This window comes from Halichoerus grypus, chromosome 9 (assembly GCF_964656455.1).
Source record: "Halichoerus grypus chromosome 9, mHalGry1.hap1.1, whole genome shotgun sequence".
Lineage (NCBI taxonomy): Eukaryota > Metazoa > Chordata > Mammalia > Carnivora > Phocidae > Halichoerus > Halichoerus grypus.
In genome coordinates, this window is record NC_135720.1 from 140882335 (window position 1) to 140908227 (window position 25893).

Consider the following 25893-nt stretch of genomic DNA (forward strand, 5'->3'; position numbering starts at 1 on the left):
CTCATTTGAAATGATTAAATAAGTATAAACAAATCTCCTTTCCATGGTCACTACAAAGGGAGTATTATATATAAATTCAGCTTGTCTTTTTTTAGGTGTTTCCGCTGTTAATTTTGACACCCCTGACGAAAATGAGGCTCTGTGACTTCTCATTCTAATTACTCCCCCGGGCCTTCCTTGTTTACACTGCGGTTGTCAGTGTATGCTTGGCAGTTCTTGGTGGCTGGCGAAGCTTCACAGACGCAGTTTTCTGCCTCATAAAGGTGAGTAGCAACAGTGGGCCAGAAACAGGAAGCAGGTAAAAACTTCAATCCCATCATGGGCACAAAAGCATACTAAAACAAACTATAAACAAGTAAAATTCTTTATTTAAAGTACATTTTTTTTTTTTACAGGGAGAAAAGTTTCTTTAAAGCACGTTTAAAAAGTGCTCCTTATCCCTCTCCTGTAAAATAATTCCATTTTATAAGAAGTAAAACTAAAAGGCTATTCCTCTTTAAACATTTATTTTTCTCTTAGGAAAAAAGCCCAAATGCAGCTAGAACACCGACTTTAATCATTATCAAGCCTAATTTTGCCTCTGTTGGCAACATAAACAGCGACATGTTGACAAACATGAGTTTTAAAAAGTAAAGGAATTTCAAATCAGAAGATTTCATTTATAGCTTACCAATCACGTCCTGTTAGCTGACAAAAATAGAGTCTGCTATATGACAGTTGCCATCTACTCAAATGGACATAATCATGGCTGTTTTCATTTAAGATTACCTGAATTAAAAGATCCAATTCCCCCAAACACAATAACCTCTTATTTTTATTTTTAAAGATTTACTTAAAATATAAACTATTTGGTGCCTGATTTTAAAAATAAAATATAAAGGCTAGCCCAGGGACAACGTGGCCCTGCTTGAGAACCAGCCGGCAGCTCTGAGCAGTATTAGGAGCTCTGACGGTCTTGGTGGCCTTTATGAAGAAGACTCATATTCTATATGCTTTAATTTAAATAAACATCAATATTTAGTTCTGAAATTTAAGGACACAATCCACAAAATAAAAATCACAGTAGTGTTTTCTTCTGTTACAATGATGTAGTATATTAATTCCTCCATATAACCTACCTTTCCAGACAGGTAGAAATTACCTTTACAAAAATCCAGAACAAAATTACTCAGAAGATAGAAAACTCTTATTTGGAAAGCATTTCACAAGATTACATCGAGGTTGCACAGAAGACCCCAGTGATCACTAGGAAATCTACCACAGTCCAGTTTTTCCAACCCGAGGAGGTCCAAACTTTGGGGAACGATATGGCCACTTTCTGCTGCTGTCCTGAAAAATATTCGATCAAAACGAAGCTTACAAGCAGCAGATATTCCAAGATTAGAGTTCATCCGTGTATCCCATGTATACTGGCAATGCTTAGGTTTGCCCAAGAACTCCCAGACATCCAAAATGTTGCTGGGTAAACCACCACATTGGGTGACCTGAAATGAAAAAGAAAACTCTTTAAGATTCAGCCCTTTTTCTCCTAAACTAAAAAAGGTTTCACTATTATGTCTAAGTGCAACATTTCAAATCAGAACGTCACAAATTACTGCCCCAATGCAAGACTATGTATTAATATTAAATATATTATAAAAGGTATTTTGCTGTATGGTAATAAGTAGGTAATATAAAAATACCTAAACAGCCAGAGAGGTCTGGAATTTGCCCTTCTCTTCTGCCGTAAATAGATTTCCTAAACTCTGGGTAGCCGATAAAACTTAAAAGGCTGGAAACTCACAGCCTCTGTTATTGCTATTAGTTTTTGAAAAATGAACACAAGTGAAAAGCAGGCAAAACTGTTACTCTATTTTCGTCTATAAATGTAGACGTATACCATTTATGTGATCGACTAAGGTCAACTGCCTTCAGTTTCATTTGAAATTTAATATCAAATCCTCCTCCCTCTTCACACTCCAGGATTTTAAAAACACTTCACTGTGGTAAAATACAGGCATACCTCCTTTTATTGCACTCCACAGACACTGTGTTTTCTCCAAGCTGAAGGTCTGTGACACCACCGCATTGAGCAAGTCTGCTGGTGCAATTGTTTCCACAGCATTTGCTCACTTCGTGTCTCTGTGTCACATTTCGGGAATCCTTACATTTCAAACTTTCTTACTATTTCTGTATTGGTTACAGTGATCTGTGATCAGGATCTTTGATATTACTATTGTACTTGTGCCCATATGACGGTGAACTTAATGTTGTATGTGTTCTGACTGCTCCACTGAGCAGGTTTCCTCTTAGGAAAAAAGCCCAATGCAGCTTTTCCCTCTTCTCTCTCCCTCTCCGTGCCCTGAGACACAATATTGAAATTGAGTCACTTGTCTCCCACTTTAAATCGAAAGCTAGAAATTATTAAGCTTAGAGAGGAATGTATATCTAAAGCCAAGATAGGCCAAATTGTAGGCCTCTTGCCCTAAGCAGTTAGCCAAATTGTGAATACAAAGGAAAAGTTCTTGAAAGAAATTAAAAGTGCCACTCTGCTGAACACATGCATAGTGAAACAGCATTGCTGTTGATAGGGAGAAAGTTCGAGTGGCCTAGATAGATCACACCAGGCACGACATTCCCTTAGGCCAAAGCCTCATCCAGAGCAAGGCCCTAACTCTCAATTCTATGAAGGCTGAGAGGTAAGGAAGCTGCAGAAGGAAAGTCTGAAGCCAGCAGAGGTTGGTTCTGAGGTTTAAGGAAAGAAACCATCTCTGTTAACACAGAAGTGCTAGGTGAAGCAAGTGCTGATGGAGAAGCTGCAGCAAGTTCTCCAGAAGACCGAGCTGGGACAGTTAATGCAGGTGTCTGCAACAGCACAACAGAGTGTCAATGCAGAGGAAGCAGCCTTCTACTGGAAGAAGATGCCACCTAGGACTTCTACAGCTAGGGAGGTCAGTGCCTGGCTTTAGAGCTTCAAAGAACAGGCTCTTTTAGGGGCTAATGCAGCTGCAGACTTGGAAGTTGAAGCCAATGCTCAGTCCCCATTCCAAAACTCCGAGGGCCCTTCAGAATGATACTAACTCTGTATGGAATTGTTCAATCACTGTATTTTACTCCTGAAACTAATATAATACTGTATGTTAACTGTACTGGCATTAAAATAAAAGCTTAATAATAAAAAAGGATTATGCTAAATCTACTCTGTGTTCTACAAGTGGAACAACAAAGCCCGGATGACAGCACATCTGTTTACAATATGGTTGACTGAATATTTTAGGCCCACTGTTGAGACCTACTGCTCAGGAAAACAAAACAAAAAACTCCTTTCAAAATGTTACTGCTCACTGACAATGCACCTGTTCACCCAAGAGCTGGTGGAGATGGACAATATGAATGTTGTCTTCATGCCTGCTGAGAGCATTCCCTATGCAGCCATGAAGCAAGGAGTCATTTCCACTTTCAAGTCTTATTATTTAAGAAGTACATTTCATAAAACTATAGCTGCTATATATAGTGATTCCTCTGATGGATCTGGGCAAAATCAATTGAAAACCTTCTGGAAAGGATTCAACATACTAGATGCCATTCAGAACATTCATGATTCATGGGAAGAAGTCAAAGTATCAACATGAACAGGAGTTTGGAAGAAGGTGACTCCCAACCCTTGTGGATGACTTCGAGGGGTTCAGGATTTCAGTGGAGGAAGTCACTGCAGATGTGGTAGAAACAGCAAGAGAACTAGAACTAGTGGAGCCTAAAGATGAGACTAACTTGCTACAATCTGATGATAAAACTTGAAATGATGAGGAGTTGCTTCTTACGGATGAGCAAAGAAAGTGGTTTCTTGAGATGAAATCAACTCCTGGTGAAAACTGTTGAAATGACAATAAAGGATTTAGAATATTATGTAAACTTAGTTGATAAAGCAGTGGCAGGGTTTCAAAGAATTGACTCCAATTTTGAAAGAAGTTCTACTGTGGGTAAAATGCTATCAAAAGGCATTGCATGAGCTGGTGCAGCCACTCTGGGAAACAGTATGGAGGTTCCTCAAAAAGTTGAAAATAGAGCTACCATATGATCCAGCAATTGCACTACTGGGTATTTACCCCAAAGATACAAAGGTAGCGAACCGAAGGGGTACGTGCACCCCGATGTTTATAGCAGCAATGTCCACAATAGCCAAACTGTGGAAAGAGCCAAGATGTCCATCAACAGATGAATGGATAAAGAAGATGTGGTATATATATACAATGGAATATTATGCAGCCATCAAAAGGAATGAGATCTTGCCATTTGCAACGACGTGGATGGAACTGGAAGGTGTTATGCTGAGCGAAATAAGTCAATCAGAGAAAGACATGTATCATATGACCTCACTGATATGAGGAATTCTTAATCTCAGGAAACAAACTGAGGGTTGCTGGAGTGGGGGGTGGGGTGGGAGGGATGGGGTGGCTGGGTGATAGACACTGGGGAGGGTATGTGCTATGGTGAGCGCTGTGAATTGTGCAAGATTGTTGAATCACAGATCTGTACCTCTGAAACAAATAATGCAATATATGTTAAGGAAAAAAAAAAAAGAAGATAGCAGGAGGAGAAGAATGAAGGGGGGGAAATCGGAGGGGGAGATGAACCATGAGAGACTATGGACTCTGAGAAACAAACTGAGGGTTCTAGAGGGGAGGGGGGTGGGAGGATGGGTTAGCCTGGTGATGGGTATTGAGGAGGGCACGTTCTGCATGGAGCACTGGGTGCTATGCACGAACAATGAATCATGGAACACTACATCAAAAACTAATGATGTAATGTATGGTGATTAACATAACAATAAAAAATTTTTTTAAAAAAGGCATTGCATGGTACAGAGAAATTATGAAAGCAAGAGTCAAATCAATGCAGCAAACTTCATTGTCCTATTTCAAGAAATGGCTACAGCCATCCCAACCTTCAGCAACCACCACCCTGATCAACATCAAGGCAAGACCCTCTACCAGCAAAAAAGTTTATAACTGGCTGAAAACTCAGATGATGGTTAGCATTTTTAGCAATAAAGTATTTTTTAATTAAGGTATGTACATTGCTTTCTTAGACATAATGCCAGTGCATACTTTAAATAGACTCTAGTAGTATAAACATGATTTTATATGCAGTGGGAAACTAAAAAATTTGTTTGACTTGTTTTCTTATAATATGCACTTTCTTACAGTAGTCTGGAACTGAACCTGCAATACTTCTGAGGTATGCCTGTATATGTAAAAGTCAGCACAGTTCTATGGCACTGAGTACATCCACCTAACTGTGCAACCATCACCACCATCCATCTCTAGAACCTTTTCATTTTCCCAAACTGAAACTCCGTACCCAATAAATACTAACTACCCCTTCCATCCTCCCCTAGCTGCTGGTAACCACCATTATACTCTCCGTCTGTATGACTTTGACTACTTCAGGAAACTCATAGGAGGAGTCGTAAAGTATTTGTCCTTCTGTAACTGGCTTATTTCACTTAGCGTAATGTCCAGGGTTTGTCCATATTGTAGCATGTTGTATTTCCTTCCTTTTTAAGGCCGAATGATACTCCACTGCACGCATATACATTTTGTTTATCCATTCATCTGTCAATGGTCACTTTGGTTGCGTCCATGTTTTAGCTATTGTGAATAATGCTGCTATGAACACAGGTGCACAGATACCTCTTCAAGACCCTGCTTTTCTTTGTTTTGGGTATACACCCCAGAAGTGGAATTGTTGGACCATATGGAAAATGGAGGAATCACCACACAATTTTCCACAGCAGCCATACCATTTGATATTCCCATCAGCACTGCACAAGGGCTCTAGTCCAAATCCTCGCAAACGCTTGTTATTTTCTGGCATTTTGCTAATACTGATGCTAATGGATGTAAAGTAGTATCTCATGATGGCTTTGATTTACATTTCTCTAATGACTAGTGACGCTGAGCATCTTCTCTTGTACTTATTGGCCATCTGTATTTCTTCTTTGGAAAAATGTCTATTTAAGTCTTTTGCTCATTTTTAAATCAGGTGGTTTCTTTATTGTAGAAATTCTTCATATAACATCAATATCATATTAATTATATTATTACTCACTTGTCATCTATAGGATTTGCAAATATTTTTTCCATTCCATGAGCTGCCTTTTCATTCTGTGATCATGTCCCTTGATGCACAAAAGTTTCTCATTGTGATAAAGTTCACCTTATCTTTTTTTTTCTTGTCTATGCTTTTGGTGGCACATCCAAGAAGCGTTGCCAAATCCAACGTCATAAAGCTGTTCCCCTTTGTTTTCTTTTTATAGTTTCAGCTCTTACTCAAAGTCATTGATCCATTTTGAATAAACTTTTATACAGAGTATAAAGCAAGGATGCAACTTTGTTTTTCTGCATGTGAATATCGAGTTTTCCCAACAACATTTGTTGAAAAACAGGATTTTTCTTTTAAGCAGGTCAGTCAGTCAACCAGGTACCACAAAACAGCTACCATGAAGTTACTGATTTGCAAACAGTCCAATAGTTAGACTTTTTAAAAAATGATCTGTGTACAAGGGCACAAAATCACAAAGAGAAGCAGAGCACCACTTTATTTAGGATACTGCCTTCACTTCCGAGGTCCTGACAGGCTTTCATTTCTCATTTCACTTCTTCCTCTACTCCTGGAGCTTAGGACAGTGAAATGAACGTTTCAATTCACTTCTAATCTGATGTGAGTTCAGCCAGAGTTGGGGGAAAAGGCAAGGCCAGCTTACCATTTAATATAATCTAAGTCTACAGATCCTGAAAAATCCCAATGCGTCTCAAATGAACTAAGGGGAAAGAGACTTTGTTTCAGTCCTGGAGATGGCAGTACCAGGAAAAGGGGGTAAAAAAAAAAAAGCTGAAAAAAGAAAACTCAGAAGAGAGGTAGGGACAATTGTGATGGCCAAATCTTTCTGTTCTTTTCACCTTGCAACTCGAAATACTGCAAATAAACTTAAATCTTTTCTTAACTCTTTCTCTATACCTCTTTTTAATCAACATATATTGTTCTGTGCTGTCTGCTTCAGATGCAGTATTTCTGTTTTCCCCCAATACTGTAAGCGCTCCTCCTGCTTCTGCTTCCCCAGTGCCAGGCCTACAGCACAGGCCAAGTATTTACTGAATTGCATCTGCAAGTCACTTACACATTGTAACAGCTTTGGTCAAAACAAACCTAAATAGTTTCTACAGCAATAATCTGCCCACAAGCACAGAACTGACTTTGTCACTCACTTCATGATCCCTTAAATTCGTATCTCCTGCAAATATAACTGTAGCTGACTCTGGAGCCTCTTGCATTTTCTTTAAAACCATTTTTAACTGATTCATTCGTTCCTTAGCATGCCCTCTGGTGCTCTCCAAATGAGAAGTCATAAGGCAAAGTTCATTTCCCGACACACTTGCCTGCAACAAGATAAACAGTTATAGTTTAAGTTAAAGTTCACTAATCACTAATGCTGAAAAATTTGATAACAGAATCAACTGATTATTCAACTGATTGGTATATACTTACCAAAGCAAAACTATATAATCAGCACTGTGCTCATATCTCTAGGTCAAGGTGTAACATGATAATCCTGCTCCCAAAGAAGACTACTTAGCAAACACCCACTACTACTTCAAGACCTACCTCAAATGTCATCTCCACTGGAGTCCTTCCCCAATGTCCCCAGGCAATCAGTGGCTCCCTCCGCTATATTCCTATAGCATTTTAAAGTTCCCTTCACTGAATTACAGCATAAGTATTTCTCTCCTACAAAGTCATGAGTCATTTGAAAGCAAAGATGGTTGTTTTATTTTCTGCTATTACCAAGAGCCTGGCACATAGGTACTCAAAAAAAGTCAGTTTAATGAATGAGAATCATTTACCATTTTGCAGTTAAGATACTAAAAATGCAGGATCTATTAATTATTTAAACTAACTGCCTGCAGAATCAAGTCCAGATTCTTTCACACTGGGCATTCATGACCTTCCGTAATTTGGATCCAACCTATTTTACCAACTTCTTGTCACACGACCCCTTTTCATGCCCCCTATACCCAACTGAATATAATGTCCGTTTATACTTATATATGTCCTTTCTCATATACTTATATATATATACACACATCCTGCAATATACAATTTGCCAAAGTTTGCTCATGGTGGTTCTGCCACCTGGACTCTTCTTAACGCCTACATCTTACGTATTTTTCAGGGCTCAATTCAAATACAAATTCCCTCATCAAACTTTCACTAAACAACCTAGCTAATCTCATCACAAGAAAAAAATGTTGTGACCGTGTACGGCAACAGCTGTTAACTGGACTGCTGTGGTGATCATTTTGCAACATATATACACATCCAATCACTGCACTGTACACCTGGGAGTGTTTACTGGTGTGCCAATCATATCTGAATTAAAAACAACAACAGGCTAGCTAAAAGTTACCTCTAAACTTCCATGGCACATCATCACACCTCCTCCAGGGGCATTTATGCCTTTCCTTTATTTCAGTTACTATATACTACACTCTCTCCCTTGCTAATCTATAAGCTCTAGGAGAGTAAGATCTTTTGATTCATTCTTGTAAGCCTCACGAGTTTAACAGAGTACCATATGCAACGCATTTAGGGAAAAAAAAAAACATTTTAGGAAGCAAATGTGAACTGTTAGTAAATTCTTGAGTATTCTTAGGAATATACCTAATGGATCAGGATTTTATGTTTACAAATTTGTATTGAAATTTGTGTAAAAACTTAATTTACAATGTTCTTTAAGACTAAAAGAATGTAGAAGAGACAACATTTTCTCTAACGGCAATTAAAAAAAAAAACAGATACCACAATGGAACTATAAGAAACAACTCAATCTTTAAAAAAAAAAAGTCAATTTAAAAAAATTACTTACATACACACACAAAAGGTTTCTCATCATTTTTGTATTTGGAAAAGGGATAATCTCTTGGCTTTTAAATTTCACTCTCGATTTCTTCAACATTATAGCTGTGAAATATCCTTCTTCACGACCTTCAAATGTTTGTGGAAAAGAATTTAGGCTGAGAAGTCAAGAGTATTTGCAGTTTATCACAAGTTCCCCTACTGAAGGTTTTATAACAGGTACAGATACTTAAATGGATCTGAATCTTCAAAGTAAACTATTATTTCAAAATAGGTGAAGACAGCCAACTGAGTCCCTATGTTTATGCCCCCCCCAACATAGCTGGATGTATCGAAGAAATATAAAAATGAAAAAGAACTCACATAAGTGCCAAAAATGGTTAATGCCAATATCAAGCAAGTAAATTTGAGAAATTTCTGAAAGGAAAGATGAGACTTACACTGAGCCAAACTAACATGCATTTACTTCTCACCATGCAAGCACCAGAAAAATTATAGTAAATGAATAAAAAATTTAGAAATGTATAAAATCGTAAGAAGAGAAAAGAATAGAAATAGAGGGGCAGTGAATAAAAGCTTCCAACTGTTTTTCAGAAAACAAACTAGCTGAAGAAGTTGAAAGTGATTTACTGGAGCAGAGGGAAACCAGAAAAAGAGGAAAGGGGGAGAAGGAAGAAACAAGGGAAGGAAAGGGAGGGCTAAGGAGGACAGCAGGTGGGCTAGAAAAATGGCAGTGTGCAAGCAGGTAGGGGAGGGTGAGTGGGACAGAGGAGGAAAGGAGAGAGGGAAAGAATTTTCCAGAACTGAAGGTCACAATCCTCCAGTTTGAAAGTTCCTACACAAGTTCAGCACAATGGGAAAAAAAAAAAAAAGACCCAATAAAACAAGGAAGGAAACCAAGTTGGAGGAATAGCATGGTATTCAGAAAACAGAAATCTAAAACAGGAGAGTCAAAAAGAATCCCCAAAGAATGCAGAAAAGTTGTCCCACAAAGACAGAAAGAAAAACAGAAACAAGAGATTACCTTCTCCTTAGCAACTGAGAATTTATTATAAATCAAAATTAAAATCACATACTATGTAAAAGTGAAAGTCAAAGAAAACACGAGATTTAGCCAACTATTATGGAATGTAGCCAGTGTGTGGTACATTAAATGCATTCAGTAAAAACAAAATAGATGGAAAGTCAAAAAACTATTCAGGGCAAAAAACTAGGAAAAAACCCAAAATCAATTAAAAGGAATAAAAATAGACTTTTAGAAAAAGTATAACCAAAATGCACTTATCACACTTAAAATTTTTAATAAATTAATTTCACTAAAAAATTACTCCAGGTCTCAAAATTTTGGCTAAAAATTTACATTTTCCTGAAAAACCATCCATTTCCAATACTTTTCACATATATTAAGCTGTAAAACATATTCTCCTATGGTTTTTCTAGTATCCTGTGTCTGGCTTACTTTTCTCAAACTTTTTTTATTTTTGCTTTTTCTTGTGTGTGCTCCTGTAGGCTAACCTTGATTTATCTCTTTCATTGACTGTTTTTCAAAGACAAAGACAACAACAGGAAAATTGTTACCTGTAATAATCTCATAACCACTTGCTCTCTTCTTTAGGTAGCTACAATACGGGGGAATAACTTCCTGTAGGAATACCACATCTGGGCTGTACCTAATTCAAAACATCAATTTATAATAAATCCCAGGTATACTATTTCATTTGCTGACACCTACATTAGCAAAAAACCACAACATAAAAGAAACACAAAATTACTGCCCCCCCAGGGCACCTAATATTCAATGTTTATACTGATATTTGATTAACTATAAAATGAGAAAGATCTGTGCTATTTAACAAATACTGTAAAGATCAAATTAAGTAAGAAAAACACACATCATAACACTTTAAAGTGAAAAGAACTGGAATCACTGACTACAGAAATCAGTATATGGAGAGCCTACAAGGGTCCCATACTCCATTAGATGCCTTACAAATTATCAGTCCTCGTGGAGCAGTTAACCATGATGAGGAAACTGAGCTGCAGAGAACTCCGGTGGTTCACAAGGGATTACAGAAGGTCATAGAGCCAGTGGGTAGCAGATACAGACCATTCTGATAATTTTACTTTCAGAGCAATAATTACATACAAAGTTTAAGTGAAACAGTACTAGAAAGCATCTAACAAAAATTAGTGTTCCCTCCCCACCTCGTCCACACTCTTGCTCTCAGAGGCAGTCACTCTCCATTCTTTTACATGTTTCTTCTGAGAGCTAGATTTTGAACTCAGATCGGATTCCAAAGCCCATGATCTTGACTGTTACCCTCTTTGTAGATAGGTAAGCCACGTTGCACGTTATCATGCTACCATTGAACCTAAGTAATAATACTTACAAAGTTAGATAGGAACACACCCCTCGAGCCCTCTCTTGCAGATTGTTTAGGTCCAGTCCATCAACATTCCAGGTAATGAGAGAGAACACGCTGCCATCTTCTTGCTGATTCCCTTCAGATGTACTGGCTTTAGAACTAACGGAATCAGTTGTCTCCTCATTCGTTAGGTCAACACTGGCAAGATTACAGTGAAACATAACTCTGCAAGTCATCTCTGATCAATTCTAAATTATTTTCTAACTATCTGTACTCCTCATCTTACAGATAAATAAATTTTAAAAGAACCCTAAAAGTATCTGCCTATAGAAGAGCAGAAGTCATACAACTCAGGAAAAATATTCTTACGTGTTATCCAAATGTTTGCTCACTTACTTAGTTAGAGCCCACTCAATATCCCTCAATGACATGGGTCAGTCACTAAAATGATTTTGTAAACTATGACCTGAAATTAGACTATGTAGTGTAAGATTTCCATTTTGGATTCACTTTAAATCATATGTGAAATGTATGAAACATATGAAATAAAATCTCATTGTGAGTAACAGCTGCAATTTTTGTTAGTCCCCTCACTGAAAGGTGAAGTCTAACACCTCTCCCCCCGAACCTGGGCCTTACTGACTTGCTTGACCAACAGAATATGGTGGAAAGGAAATCCCAGCACTTCTGAGGCTTGGTCCTATGAAACTCTGCAGCTTTCACTCAAGCCTTTTCGAACACTGTCTCCTGAGAGGTCACCTAAGGGGTCTGACCACCCTGAGACCACCACGCTGGAGAGGCCACACGCACAAGCTCCAGTCCACGGTCCTGCCACCACCTCACACCATCCCCACCAAGGACAAACCATTATTAAAAGGTGACTGCCAAGCAGTTATATACCATACATAGATTTAAGAAATAGGTTTTTATATTTATAACTTTAATAAATTTAATGTCAATATTTTAACTTTTTAATTAAAAAATTTTATTGAAATATAATTGACATATAACATTATATTCCTTTCAGGCACAATAAAACGATTTAGTATTTGTAAACATTGACATGTGACCACCACAATAAATCTAGTTAACTTATTATTTTAACTTCTTATTTTGAAATAAAATCAGACTTTCAGTAAAACAGTAAAAAGATTTCTTTTCACCATTCACCCACATAAACGTTAACATTTCACGTAACATTTACTTGCTTTGCTCTTTTTATTCTGAAATGTGTGCATAAATACCTTTGTACGTATTTCCTAGAAACAAGGACCGGCTTACCTGTATACCCAGCATTACTGAACATCAGAAAGTTATCACTTATACAATATTATTACATAATTTTAAGACCTATTCAAATTTTGCCAACTGTGTCACAAACGTTCCAGTTTACAATTCTGGGATAGGGAACTCCTAATGGTCCTCCCTTCCACCATTACTCAGCTGGATTCACATTTTTTCTGTGGGACTATTTCAGGGAATCCACTTCCTGTTTCCATTTCTTTTTTTTTTTTTAAAGATTTTAATTTTAAGTAGGCTCTACACCAAGCATGGGGCCTGAACTACAACCCCAACATCCGAAGTGGCACGCCCCACTGAGCCAGCCAGGCACCCCTGCACATACTTTTTTTTCAAGTAGGCTCCACCCTCAAAATAGTGGGGCTTGAACTCACCACCCTGCACCAAGACCCTCTGTTCCAGTTTCTTTACTGGTTACAATTTAGGTTGCAACTGACAAATTAACCCGGGCTCCTGTGAGCAAAACAGAGGAATTTAGAAGAAACAAACATGTCACAGAGCCAGGTATGGGAATGCAGCTATCCCTGAGGAAGTGCAGTCAAGGCTTTCTCTTATCTGACTCCACGGACTCAACTTCCCTGGCTTCACTCTCCTTCTGCAGACCACCGTTCTCAGCTTTCCCCACAAATACTAGGTTAGCACGTGACCATTCCAGCTCCACTGAGCTCTCTTCCTCCCAGTCTGGAAATCCCAGGAGACAGGATCTGACTGGCCAGCTTGAGCTAGGCCAATACTACAACATGGGAGGCAGAGCTCTGTCACTGCGGACGGGGACAATTCCCCCTTAAATAAGAGGCTAGTCAGGGAAGGGAGCCTAATGAAAGGATCTTACTACATCTGTAAACTGGTGCAGCTGAAAAGATCATAGGGAGAAAAGTGTCTTCACTATGAACAGTTAACGCCACAGGTTGCCCATATGTCTGGGAGAACTTTATATACGTTTACTGAGAGCTCATTATATGCCAAATATTGTACTAGACTTTGGGAAATTAACAATGTATAAAACAGATACTGACTTCGCCAAATGGGTAGTTTAGTGGGAGACAAAATACTAAACAGCATTACAACATGAACTAAGTTACTATGACTGGGGTCACGCAGGATGCTGTAAGATTCCCTACAAGGGGAAACCTACCCAGACTTGAGAGATCAAGGAAAGCTTCTTGGGAGGTAAGTCCTGTCTAAGATGGGCCTTCAGGTAAACAGGACTTAGCATGGAAAGAGTCGAACAAAAGGTTCTAGGCAAAGGTGATAAATGATGTGGGAAACAAAGGCAAAAGAACAGTTAAATGTCCTTACTACCTACGGCCCACTGACAAGTCCTCGAAACAGCCGGTGACCTTCCTCTAGGGGCTCAGCTGCGTTGATGTTAATACTTTGCTAAGGGCAAAAGTCAATCTCAGCCGAACTCCCCAGGATCCTGTAAGTCAACTTCAACGTATAAAAATACCCGTGGAAACTTCCTCTATCTCCACCATCCTCCCCCAAGCTACATGGTGGCAATCGTCGTCCCCCAAGCAGATGGCCCACCGACACTCATCGGAAGGGTCTCATGACTGAGTTTTTACTAGACAGCAATGGATGACCTTTTCCTAACAGCTGGCCCCCTCAAGGTCCTGGAAACCTTGCTCCAAAATACCCGGGAGGCTTGTGCTGTCCCCAAGCCCCTCCCAACTTGAAAGCATACAGTGGGCCACTGCTCCCAGTGCAGCTCTTTCTGCCCAGGGGTCCTGCGCCCGTGCTGTAACAAAACCACCTTTTTTGCACCAAAGACGGCTCAAGAATTCTTTCCTGGGAGCCTGGGTGGCTCAGTCAGTTCCGGGGCTGCCTTGGGCTCGGGTCATGACCTCAGAGCCCTGGGATCCATCCCCGCACCTGGCTCTCAGCTCAGCCGGGAGCCTGCCTCCCCCTCGGCCCCTCCCAGCGCTCATGCTTGCGCGCTCTCGCTCGCTCGCGCTCTGAAACAAAATCTTAAAAAAAAAGAACTCTTTCTTGGCCGTGGGCTCCAAACCCGACCATTTCTACATCAATAAGTATCTTCACAAAGGACGCAAGGCAAGAGAACACGCCCCCTGGAGAGAGCGAAAGTTGGACGCCCCGTAACAACTGCGGCGGAGGAAGGAGGGGAGAGGGGGCCCAACCCGGAAAGGCGGGCAGGGGTGAAGCCGCGGCCGGTGCCAGGCAGCTGGCCGGCCCGAGCAGCGCAGAGACTGGCACCCCGGCCGCCGCGGGCAGGGAATGAATGAACGGCCCAGGACGCCGCGCAGCCCCGGCTCCCGCTCTTCCACAGCGCGCTCGGCCTCCCTCCTCCGGCCTGTCGGAGCGTCTCCCTCCCCGGCGGCGGCGCACAAGCAGCCCCAGCCCCGCGCCTCCGCCCGGCCGCGCGCCCCCTCACCAGGACTCGGGCCCCGCCGCCGCGTGAGGGCGGCTCTCCGCGGCGCTCTCCTGCCCGGGCGGCTCGAAGAAGGAGTTCAGCGCTCTCTGAAAAACACACACAGCCGTGAGACCCGGGCGCCCCCCGGCCCGAGGCAAAGAGGACGAAGAGAGCGGCGAAGCCTACTTCCATCTCCCAGTCGTTCTCGGCCAGGTAGCACTGCGCCACGGCGGCGTCGCACCTCGCGACCGAAGCGAACTCCACACACAGCAGTCGCCGCTTCTTCACCTCGGGCTCGCCGTCTGCCCGCTCCGCCTCCGCGCCGCTCGGCCTTTCCATCGGCTCGCCCCTGCCGCACCGCGCCCCTCACCAGGGCGGGAGGGCGGACGCTCGATCTGCGCAGGCGCCCGCCGCCCCGCGCACCCTCCTCAACCGCCCGGCCGGAAACGCGCTCCGCCCCCGGAGGACGATGGGCGTGGCTGCGCCGCGGGAGAGGCGGCCGGGGCGGGGCGAGGCCCACGGCGCGTGCGCGGTCACAACGGGGCGGGGCGCGACGTCGGAGCGCGAGGCGCTGGGGCGCTGGCGGCGGGGGCGCGAGCAGTGGGCGGGGGGGGGCGCGGCTTTCCTCGCCCCGCTTGTCCTTGCTCGTTCGCGGACGTCGGGCCCCCGCCCCCCGGCTCGCCCGGGCGTACTTCCTGCGTGGTGCCCGGGAGCCGCGGCGGCCCACGATGAGCTGCCTGACGCAGAATGTGCGGGAGCTGATGAAGGCGATGACCCGTGTCCCCGGTTTTGATAGAGTTTTGGAAAAGGTATTGGGTGGAAGCGTTGGCTTCTGCAGAAAGCACGGTGCTGGGTGCGGGTTGCGCGGAACTGGTGTCTCGCCCGGTTCTGTTGGACTGCCGCGGTAAATGCACCGACTAGTAATGACCGCGTGTCAGGCCAAGCGCGCAGCGTGTTTCGCGGGAACGTACGTAACTGAGTTCAGATCTGCCTCGACTTACCGTCGGGCTCCTTCCGGATCAGACCCACTGCCGGCTGAAAGCATGCCAAGTCGAAAGTGCATGTACTAGGCCTGGGCTGCGCGGCTGGGCTGCGCCAGTGCTGCGGGCGCGCAGGTCCCTTCTCGGCCTGCAGCTGGGCAGAAGCGTCCCGCAGCGCCTGTTCCGTAGGAAGTGTTGAGTATCTCCTGTCGTTTCCTGAGGACTGTACTGCGGCTGAAAAGGGAAATGGTTGTTTAGGTACAGAACCTTGTTTTCGTTGTTGTTGTTGTTTGCTTTCAGAGAGAGCGCGCCAGCGGGCAGGGAGGGGGAGCGAGAGAACCTCAAGCAGGCTCCGGGCCCAGTGCGGAGCCGACGCGGGGCTCGATCTCCCGTGAGATGCAGCCTGCCGGGCGCTCTGTGGTCCTGACCTGAGCCGACGTCGAGAGTCCGAGCCTCCCAGGCACCCCTAGCTAAAGAATAATCTTAAGTGTAGTCGCTCACCCTCGTGCTGTAGCCTGGGGCTGGCTGGGAGCTGCCGCCGCTCACTGCACTGCCCGGCCTGTCGAGAGCCTGGCGGCGTATGACTAGCTTGGGAAAAGATCCAAATTCAGAATTCGAAGTTTCTGTTGGATGGGTAATGCTGTCACACCATCGTAAAGTTGAAAAATCTTACGCCAAACTGTCATAAGTCAGGGAATGTTTAAATGATTATCAGTTGTGAAGACAGAAGTGCTTGGTTTCAGAGCGGGGAAGGACTTTAGAGTTGGAGCCTGCAACGAACAGGTACCCGTAGTGCTCGGAGGAAGAGAGTAAGGGACAGTGTCTGCACTTAAGATGCACTTGCCCGGACGCCTGGGTGGCTCAGTCGGTGAAGCGTCTGCCCTCGGCTCAGGTCATGATCCCGGGGTCCTGGGATCGAGCCCCGCATCGGGCTCCCTGCTCCGCGGGAAGCCTGCTTCTCCCTCTCCCACTCCCCCTGCTTGTGTTCTCTCTCTCACTGTGTCTCTGTTAAATAAATAAATAAAATCTTAAAAAAAAAAAAAGATGCACTTGCAACCTTGAGGATTAGAAAATAAGTAATCGCAGTAAGGTAGGAAAGCCAAGTTCCAGGTAGAGTGGTGCTACGGAGTCAGGCAGGTTGGCGTCTGTCCGCGTGGCGCATGAACAGACTAGCCCAGATTCCTAGTTTTCAGTGTCTTTGTAGAAATCATGTTATGTAGGATCATTTATAAATAAACATGAATAACAGAAGCCCTTGGTTATGTCAGATTTGGAAGACATTAACCTAAGAACTTTTAGGTTTTTTCTAAATATTTTAAAGTATGCATGCCTGTTTCCCCCCCTTTTTTTTTCTTCTTAGAGAGGGAGGGGGTCAGGAAGAGGCTGAGGGAGAGGGAGAGAATCTTAATTAAGCAGGCTCCATGCCCAACACAGAGCCAGATGTGGGATTTGATCTCACAACCCTGAGGTCATGACCTGAGCCAAAATCGAGAGTCAGACGCTTTACTGACAGAGCCACCCAGGCACCCCTGCTTGTTCTCCTTCTGATTAGGAAAGAGTATTGGGAAATTGCCAATACGTAATTTAAAAGTGGAGTTTAAACACAGACCAACTGCCATCATTTGTAGGAAGAATGTAGGCCGTTGGACCAAAGTCTTCCTCCTGGAAACAACATTTGGGCTATATTTTCAACATGTAAGTAACTTTCCCTAATTAATATCCAAGGGCTTTTGTGAAAAACATAGGAAATAATACTTAGACAAATGTATTTAATGTTTTCAAATAGCAAACACTATAAAATCCAAGGATATGCTACTTTTTAACAGTAACTTTTTGAGAGAGAGAATATGCAACAAAAGAAGCATTGGAAGCAGGGGAAGAGTGTTCCAGGCAGGGGAACAGCAAACGTAAAGGCTCTGAGACTTTAAAACACGGTGTGCTTGCGGCAATTCCAGAGGAATCCCAGGCGGGCGAGCTGGAGGTGAGATCTCACATACGGCTTCATTGTTACTGTAAGGACTTCGGTTTTTACTTCAAGGGGTTTGCACAGAAGACTGACAGAACTTGACGTGTGGCTGGGGCAGTCCCGTTGCTAATGAGCGAGCAGACACAAGGCCGGCCAGGGCGGGAGCAGGAAGGTGAGGGGGAAGGCAGCTGCCACGGCTGAAGTGACAGCTTGGGCCACAGTGGCAGGGTGAGGAGTCGTGGATGGGGGCTAGGCATGTGACTGGGTCCTGGCCATGTCGGAAGATACAGCGGACAGGGTTTGCCGATGGAGGGCGAGTGAGGACAGAGGAGTGAGAACTGCAGGCTGGGGGCAGCTTTCCCTCTCAGGCTGTTTGTCCCTCGAAGACCGTCTAGCTGACAACTATCTGAGATTGCGCGTGGCTTGCATCGCTCACTAGACTTCTCGCTTTCTCCCCCTGCCCCGCCCCCCAGAGTTACACTGCCTACAGCCTGAGCACTAGTATTCGTATGCTCAGAAACGAACCAGACTGCAGAAGGCTACGCGGGGGATCTGATCCGATCACCTTCAGAAAGGCACCTGCTCATTCAGTTTGTTCAGGCCTCGCAAACGAAGCAGAGTTTAATTCTGATTGCGAGAAGAGCAGGTGGGCTGTGGTCCTTTCCAGTAATGACATTTATGTTGAGTACGCTGAGCCAGACGCCGTATTAACAGTTTACCTACATAGTTCATGTAGTCCTCCTGACCATGCTGGGAGGTAGGTACTGTTGTTATCCCCTTCTATGCAGGAGACAATTGAAGCTAACTTTCCCAAGGCCTTACAGCTAGGCAGTGGGGTCTAATCCCGTGTCCGCTCCAAAGCCCGTGCTGTTGACAGTCTGTGATAGTGCGTAATGTTAGAGAACCTGTCCTCTAGCTTGCAGGGTGAAGCTGAAAGCAGGTGTGGGGTTGGGTAGTCTTGTGAGGCTGAATGATCAGTTGACCCTAAGACTCCGGTGGGCCCTGGAGAAGAAGCCAGCAAACGGATTTGTAGGAAGAATGTAGGCCGTTGGACCTGGAGTGGCCAGTGGAGGAGGAGGAAACCCAGAAGGTGGGCTTGGGAGTTAGGGAAGGGCCAGGAAACACTGAGAGGGGCTGAAACGTATCCATTGAGTTTAATGATTAGGTCATTCAGTGACTGATTTAGTAAGAGAGACAGTTCCAATTGGGCAATTTTAAGAAAGACCCATGTGAAACTATACAAACCGACTTGCAGTTTGATGGCTGTGTTCGAGTCACAGCTTTAACAGTAAGGATGAGAACTCAAGTGTTTTGGTCACCTGTGACACGCCAGGCCTTGCTCTCGTTGCTCAGCTTGAAGGTTATCTTAATCTTGACAGAACCCTACGAGGGCAGTGCTGTTATGTCCACTTTACAGGGGGGAGACCTCGGTGAAGGATCGGCCTGAGCGCTCCTCACCATCCCTCTACGGCCGCCCGTGTTAAAGACACACGCTGCACACCCGAGCTGCGGGCCTGGCCCCGCAGCGTGACCCGCGCACGCCTGCAGCACGCACCCTCACAGGCCCTGAACATGACCGTGCACGTTCACACGCTGTCCGCAGACACCTCTTCTGGTATCTGCACTGGCTCCCCCAGGACATCAGCAGTGTCTGTCATCAGGGCAAACTGCTTGCCAACAGCCTCTTGCACAAATACATGAAACTCTCGTTCTCTGTGCTGTTGTGTGTACGTGTGGTCCTCAGTCTCCTGTCCTGGGCGACTCCTGTTTTCATGTACCCACATGTTCTCTGCCACGGGCCACCCTGCTTTGGGCCCGGCACAGACACCCTTACCGAGCCGGAGACCGACCGACCTTCATCCGCCAGCAGGCAGTCTGGTGAGCTAGTCCCCAGGGATCAGCAGCGGGCACAGTGACGGCGGTCCCTCAAGGACAGAGCGAGCGGACACATCGAGCAAGGCCTGAGGAGAATTCTGGGGTCTGGACAGAGCTCCTGCTAGGGACCACCTCCTTCACTGCTGTTGATTACTGGGCATCCCTTCTGTCTTTACTGAAAAGGTAGAGGAGGAAGGGGGAGGCTGTCACCTCAGGTATGTTATGTGTAATGGAAGTGGAGCCTAGGTGTTTGGTGAGAGGAGGAGGGCGCCATGCCGCATGAGTCACATAGACTCGGGTGAATGCATGAGGAACGGGGAAGACACAGTTCATTGCAGGCCATATAGAAAAGGGAGAGATGATTGTATGTGCACATACATAATTTTTATGATAAACCAAGGAGCCCATGGGTCAGACCGGGCTGAGCCACAAAGGTTCTTGCCAACCTCCTGCAGCTGCCCGGCCCGTGGGATCCTGGGAATGGAATGTATCCGGGCACTTAATTCTCTGTATTGTTGGGGCCACAGCAAATATATTCCTGACCCCACTGCATCATAAAAGGCTTTCTTGCCATCCTCCCACAAGACACCGAATGAATCGGGACCTACTTATCTGCAGCAGTCCAGGTGAGATGTGAAGGGAGGGCATTTTGCATAGTGGTTAAACCTGAGGTGTCGGAGTTCAAGGAAGATAGAAGTGTCGACTTCAGAGATGAGTGAAGGTGGAAATAACGCATGCAGGGTTGCTGAGTATGGCCCCTAACACAAAGTTAAACAAGAGTGTCCCCTATAGCCCATATCTTCACTGAGACTGAGATCTTCTTTTTCCTTTTTTTTTTTTTTTTAACAGTATTCTCCTCATACCCCCATTCCTCATCAAAGAGAGGTTAGCTCTCCGTTGGCCTCTTCCCCAGCAAGATTATTAATTAGCTTTGGGAGGTTGGCTAGGACATTCCCTTTGTTAGCTCCCATTGGCTGAATTCCTTTATTTTATGTAGGGAGACGAGAAATGGCAACACATAAAAGCATTTCTCTTGCAGTTATCAGGGTGACCGTCACAGAATGATCTCTCTTCCAGTATATACTTTAAACCACGCTTGTATAGGAGTGTGTCCTTTGGCCTTTCAAGTTGGGAGAAAGAGTTAAAAATTGTATTCTGCAGTAGAAAGTTAACATTTGTATTACCCCCTGTCATCCCAGCTAAAGTTAGACAATCAAGTGGGACTTTAACAGCTAACCTCTACTAAACACACCACACCTTTACACTGCACCAAACTACCTTTGTGTCTGTGAGGCTCCCTGTTTAGTTCTCTTCCCTGAGCTGCCTGGCTTCCTTCCCCATTTTCACTTGCCTCACTCTTCCCGGCCTGTCAGGATTCAGTTGTCATTCCCCAGGAAGCCTTTCCTAATGTCTGTTCTCTGAAAACACATACTTTTGTAAGTTAGATATCCTCCTAGCAACTTGTATTTATTCTGTCTCTAGGAAGTCCGTCCCCCATGTACTCACCTCTCTCTTTAGGTTGTGAACCCCTTAGGAGCAGGGATTGGATTTCATTCATCTTCACATTGCCAGTGCTTGCTGTACTCACGTAAATGCCCAAATAAGGGGAGTTTACGCCGTGGTCCTGCTTGATGTGTCTGTTTATGAGGACATCCTGTGGCTAGATCGTTTGTTGTATGAATACACTTGATCCTATTCTAGTATTTACTTGCACTCATGTACCTGTTAGGTAAAGCAGGACATAAAATTGTTTAGGATGATTTTTATTGTATGGCTCTGTTTCTGTTTTACTTCAGGGCCTAGTTTTCGGGAATAAACAACAGCAAAACCCTAAAGTTGGGCTTTTGAAACTCCAAAGTGTGTTCCTGGTGGGAGCCATTAAAGGCCAGTGTATATCCAGAGACTTCATAGTTAGTGTTGAGGGAGACTTGAAGACAGACCTAGATCTAAATCAGTTCTGTCACATCATAGGTGACCCCAACAACAAACCACTCTGAATTTAAGTTACCTACAAAATGGAAATCATCCCTTCCTTATTATGTAGCATATGTTAGTGTCCGGCTCAGCGCCCAGCATAGGAAAATGCTCAAGTAGCATTTAGGTAGAATCTACCCATTTAATGCTTGAGACACTTTCATGTAGTTCTTTTTCATTAAAATACTATAAATGGGCAGGGCCTTAAAAGCCGCAGTTCAACTCTGCTGGATTCTATTGTTAAGCTTTTTATATTAAAATGGGTTTGGGCGCCTGGGTGGCTCAGTTGGTTAAGCAACTGCCTTCGGCTCAGGTCATGATCCTGGAGTCCGGGGATCGAGTCCCACATCGGGCTCCCTGCTCGGCAGGGAGTCTGCTTCTCCCTCTGACCCACTTCCCTCTCGTGCTGTCTCTCATTCTCTCTTTCTCAAATAAATAAATAAAACCTTAAAAAAAAAAAAAATAAATAAAATGGGTTTATGGTATAAGTTTGTTGACTCTGGTAACTCACTGAATTACTGAATTTCTTCCAGTCTGTTTTTTAAATTGTTTAAACCATTCATTACAAAGTCATTATAAAAATTATTCTCTGCAAAAACTAGGGAACATCCAAATCACAGGGACCAGCTAGCTTTGTTGGTCCACAATTTCTGTGGAGACATTGAGAGATGTCAGGTTGTCACACATAAGGCTGAAAAGCTCAGAATATTTCTGCAGGGTGGAGATTAACAAAAACTCTTTCCCTAAATATTCCTTTTTCTTTAAGAAGAATTTACATATGGGTTAATTTCTATCACAGATATTGGTAACATTTGAATTTCTAATCAACTTTTTTGGGATGACCTAGTTTAAGATTTTATTTTTAAGCAATCTCTACACCCACCGTGGGGCCTGAACTTACAACCCCGAGAGATCAGGAGATGCATGCTCTGCCGACTGAGCATGGGACTGAGCAGGTCGCTCAACCAACTGAGCCACCCAGGCGCCCAAGAGTGGTTTAAAGTATATACTGGAAGAGAGATCATTCTGTGACGGTCACCCTGATAACTGCAAGAGAAATGCTTCAGCAAGGCACCTCTGGAGTGACTCCGTTTAATCCAGTGATAATTCTTGATGGGCTGTTTGGGCTTTCTTAATACCAAAGAATGGTCAAAAAAATTTTTTTTATTATTTTATTTTTTTTTGCACTTAGGTGACTCTGGTCTCTGCTGCCCCTGGGAAAGTGGTTTGTGAAATGAAAGTAGAAGACGAGCACACCAATAAATACGGCACTCTCCATGGTGGTCTGACGGCCACCTTAGTGGATAACGTATCAACAGTGGCTCTGCTGTGCACTGAACGGGGGGCACCAGGAGTCAGTGTGGATATGAACATCACGTATGTATCCAGACTGTACTACAAGTAACTTTTTTTAATGTGAAAACTCACTTCAAACAACTGAGACTAAATACCTTTATAACATAAATACAATCGGGGGTGCCCTGAGCTGGTCACCCTGAAGTGTACCTATCGATGGGCCCTGAAAGATCCCACAGCCTTAGAATCTAGAACTAGAGGAACTCATTTCCACATCAGGAATAAAGGGGCAATGACCTAAACATTCCAAACAGCAAACATTCAGTTCCCGTTATGTATACGGGGCGGCGGGTAAAGCATCACAGACTCACGGCCTGGAACTGTTCCAGCCCCTACAGCTGCCACTTGTCCGGAGGTCTTAGGGCTGTACTGCATGCCAGAAAAAAGCCTGAACAGAATTCAAAGAGAAGTTGGATAAACCTTCATAAAGTATACACTGCCTTGTAACAACGTGAACCCAGGTGTCCAGTTTTGCAATCCTGTATGTTTCCTTGCAACCTCGAACGTGCTCTGCAGACATAAACTACATGATCAGGACGCAGCCCCCCAGAGGTCAGGCTGCCACCCACCACTGTGACAAGGCCTGCAGGGGTCATCCGCTTTCCGGGGTGAGAAGCTCGCTTCCAGCAGTAACCAGTACCGCTGCTGGTCCCACCAAGAGTGCAGTGCCCAGGGGTTTAGTTTCAAGACAACTGCTTTTTCCACCTACACAACAGAACAATGACTTTTGTTGGGGGGACAGGCAGCGATTGGGGGGGGGAAGCCAATGTTATGCAACATGAGGGCAATGGAAAGAATGTCAGTTATCAGATTTTTAAACCGTCTAAATCTTTTATTAGGCTGCCTTAAGAAAGTTCAGCCCTTCTTTACCATAGGAATAAATTGAGGGTGCAATAAGCAAATCACAGGACAAGAGGCAGATGCTCTTGAAATTAAGATCTACAGAGGTTGTGCTTATTGTGCTGGTGAGCACATTCTGCAGTCCTCACCTTCGTCCACCTGGTGAGGGGTCAGGCCAGCTGATGACTCCACTTTGCCTCAGGAGCCTCTGTTAAGAGCTGAGGTCTTCAAACAGCACTGCGTCTCATGATCTTCGAGATACTACTGCTCTCACAAGCCTAGAGAATTTTTAGTAAGTCAAACATAGTTTCTACAAATGTGTGGTCAAAGTATTGGCCACAATAAAGAACGGCCTGAGCTTCAAAAACTGACTCACATGTCTCAAAGATTTACTGTAGATATTTCAAAAATAAATGAGTGACAGCTTATGACTAAGATAGGTAGGGAAGTGTCTCTTAAAAAATATATACGACTCATCACCAGGATTCTAAGGGCCTCGTATCAGTTCTTGTCATTCTTACATTAAATTGTTTTGAGTGCAGTAAAGTGCAGAATTTACTCAAGTGCAGTTGAGTGAATCCTAAATACTGATATGACAAGATACAGTAGTCCCCTTATTACCCCCAGGGCTACATTCCAAGACCCCCAGTGGATGCCTGAAACCACAGACAGTACCCAACCCATTATATACACACATATATGCTTTTCCCTCTACCTACATAGCTATGGTAAAGTTTATGAACGAGGCACAGTAAGATTAACGATAACAGAACAAGTGTTAACACGCTGTGATGCTGTACGGACGTGGTCTCTCTCTCAGACTACCTCGTACTGTGCGCACCCTTCTAGTGAGGACGTGAGATGCAGTGCCTACTTGATGAAGTGAGGGCAGTGACGGGCGGGGGTGCGGCATTAGGCTACCGTTCACCTTCTGACAGTAGATCAGGAGGATCGTCCACTTCCTTCTGGACCGCAGGTAGGGGGAATCCGCAGTATAGACGCCAGGCGTACTTCACCGGGGAAGCTGAGTAGATTAAATAAAAGCTGGGGAAAATCTTTCACCAGCCCCAAATAAACAGGAGGTGGGAAACTTAAAGGCGTGGGGGGAACGCCTTCCCATATTTATGGGAAAAGAAACTTGTGTGGATATGGAATGGGGAAGATGAACTTGGTCAAGGACCAGCCATTCAAATTTGATAGGACAGAAAGCTTACTGATACTATTCCTAAACTACTTTGAGGAGGAAAATAAGCAACACAAAAGAAGGCTGTTAAGAGATGCACACAACTTCCCTTCTTAAAAAAATTGCTGTTAAAAATGTTTAAAAATTGAAAAAGTAAAAAATTATTTGCTGTTAACTATATTTAAATCTGTTTCCCTTCAAGGTACATGTCACCTGCTAAAATAGGAGAAGACATAGTAATAACAGCGCATGTTCTGAAGCAAGGGAAAACACTTGCATTTGCCTCTGTGGATCTGATGAACAAGACCACGGGAAAATTAGTAGCACAAGGCAGACACACAAAACACCTGGGAAACTAAGCCCAGCAGTTTGGCCCAGACACCCAGCAATAAAGACCAAGCGTAAATTTGACTTGAACAAATGTAACTTTCAAAATAAATCAGCACAACCAGAAAGAGTTATTTTCTTTGGGGAAAATGACGAACCAAGTGGCACATAGGATGGGACTGTCTCTATTTTTTATTTTAAACCTCTTCAGTTTGTTTGTAATCTTACATATAGATGATACTTGGACGAAAAAAATTCTTAGCTGAAAGGGTTTCTGAAAACTTAGGTAAAGCAAAGAAGCCAGCAAGACCATTTTGAGATGAGATTACTTTAAAACTGAAGCCCAGTATTAAGCTACGAGAGATATAGGAAGCAACTTTAAATAAATTTGGAAACCCTATCCACAGTTAAATGCTGATTCATCCTTTGCTTGTCATGCTGCTCTCTGCTCAGAGGAC

At 43.8% G+C, this 25893-nt stretch overlaps 2 protein-coding genes across 3 annotated transcripts; one reads left to right on the forward strand and one right to left on the reverse strand.

Annotated features, from left to right (window-relative positions):
• Positions 1-350: 350 nt before the first annotated feature.
• Positions 351-15352, reverse strand: TDP2 (tyrosyl-DNA phosphodiesterase 2). Of its 2 annotated transcripts, XR_013441441.1 has the most exons (8): positions 15121-15352; positions 14956-15041; positions 11286-11459; positions 10474-10565; positions 8906-9024; positions 7248-7418; positions 2003-3851; positions 1358-1484 (listed from the first exon to the last, which is right to left on the reverse strand). XR_013441441.1 is itself a non-coding variant. In XM_036112194.2 (7 exons), exons 1-7 carry the CDS (start codon positions 15271-15273, stop codon positions 1203-1205), a joined length of 1077 nt encoding a protein of 358 aa, XP_035968087.1. In that variant the 5' UTR covers positions 15274-15345; the 3' UTR covers positions 351-1202. The 2 variants fall into 2 exon arrangements, 1 of the variants encoding a protein (XP_035968087.1); XM_036112194.2 differs by lacking the exon at positions 2003-3851 and having other exon boundaries at positions 351-1484; positions 15121-15345.
• A 146-nt stretch (positions 15353-15498) lies between these two features.
• ACOT13 (acyl-CoA thioesterase 13) lies at positions 15499-25563 on the forward strand. Its single transcript, XM_036112199.2, has 3 exons — positions 15499-15743; positions 22922-23106; positions 25311-25563. The coding sequence occupies exons 1-3, from the start codon at positions 15663-15665 to the stop codon at positions 25465-25467; spliced, it is 423 nt and encodes a 140-aa protein (XP_035968092.1). The 5' UTR covers positions 15499-15662; the 3' UTR covers positions 25468-25563.
• Positions 25564-25893: the final 330 nt, after the last annotated feature.

What these genes read in the sequence shown, in the direction of transcription:
- TDP2 (XM_036112194.2), bottom strand. Translation starts at nt 15,273, where the DNA reads ATGGAAAGGCCGAGCGGCGCGGAGGCGGAGCGGGCAGACGGCGAGCCC. An exon ending in GCGGCGGGGCCCGAGTCCTG is followed by an intron (nt 11,460 to 14,955) that starts GTGAGGGGGCGC and finishes TAATCTTGCCAG; the next exon opens with TGTTGACCTAACGAATGAGG. An exon ending in GTGTGTTCCTATCTAACTTT is followed by an intron (nt 10,566 to 11,285) that starts GTAAGTATTATT and finishes GTTTTGAATTAG; the next exon opens with GTACAGCCCAGATGTGGTAT.
- ACOT13 (XM_036112199.2), top strand. Translation starts at nt 15,663, where the DNA reads ATGAGCTGCCTGACGCAGAATGTGCGGGAGCTGATGAAGGCGATGACC. An exon ending in TTGATAGAGTTTTGGAAAAG is followed by an intron (nt 15,744 to 22,921) that starts GTATTGGGTGGA and finishes TTTTGCACTTAG; the next exon opens with GTGACTCTGGTCTCTGCTGC. An exon ending in AGTGTGGATATGAACATCAC is followed by an intron (nt 23,107 to 25,310) that starts GTATGTATCCAG and finishes TTTCCCTTCAAG; the next exon opens with GTACATGTCACCTGCTAAAA.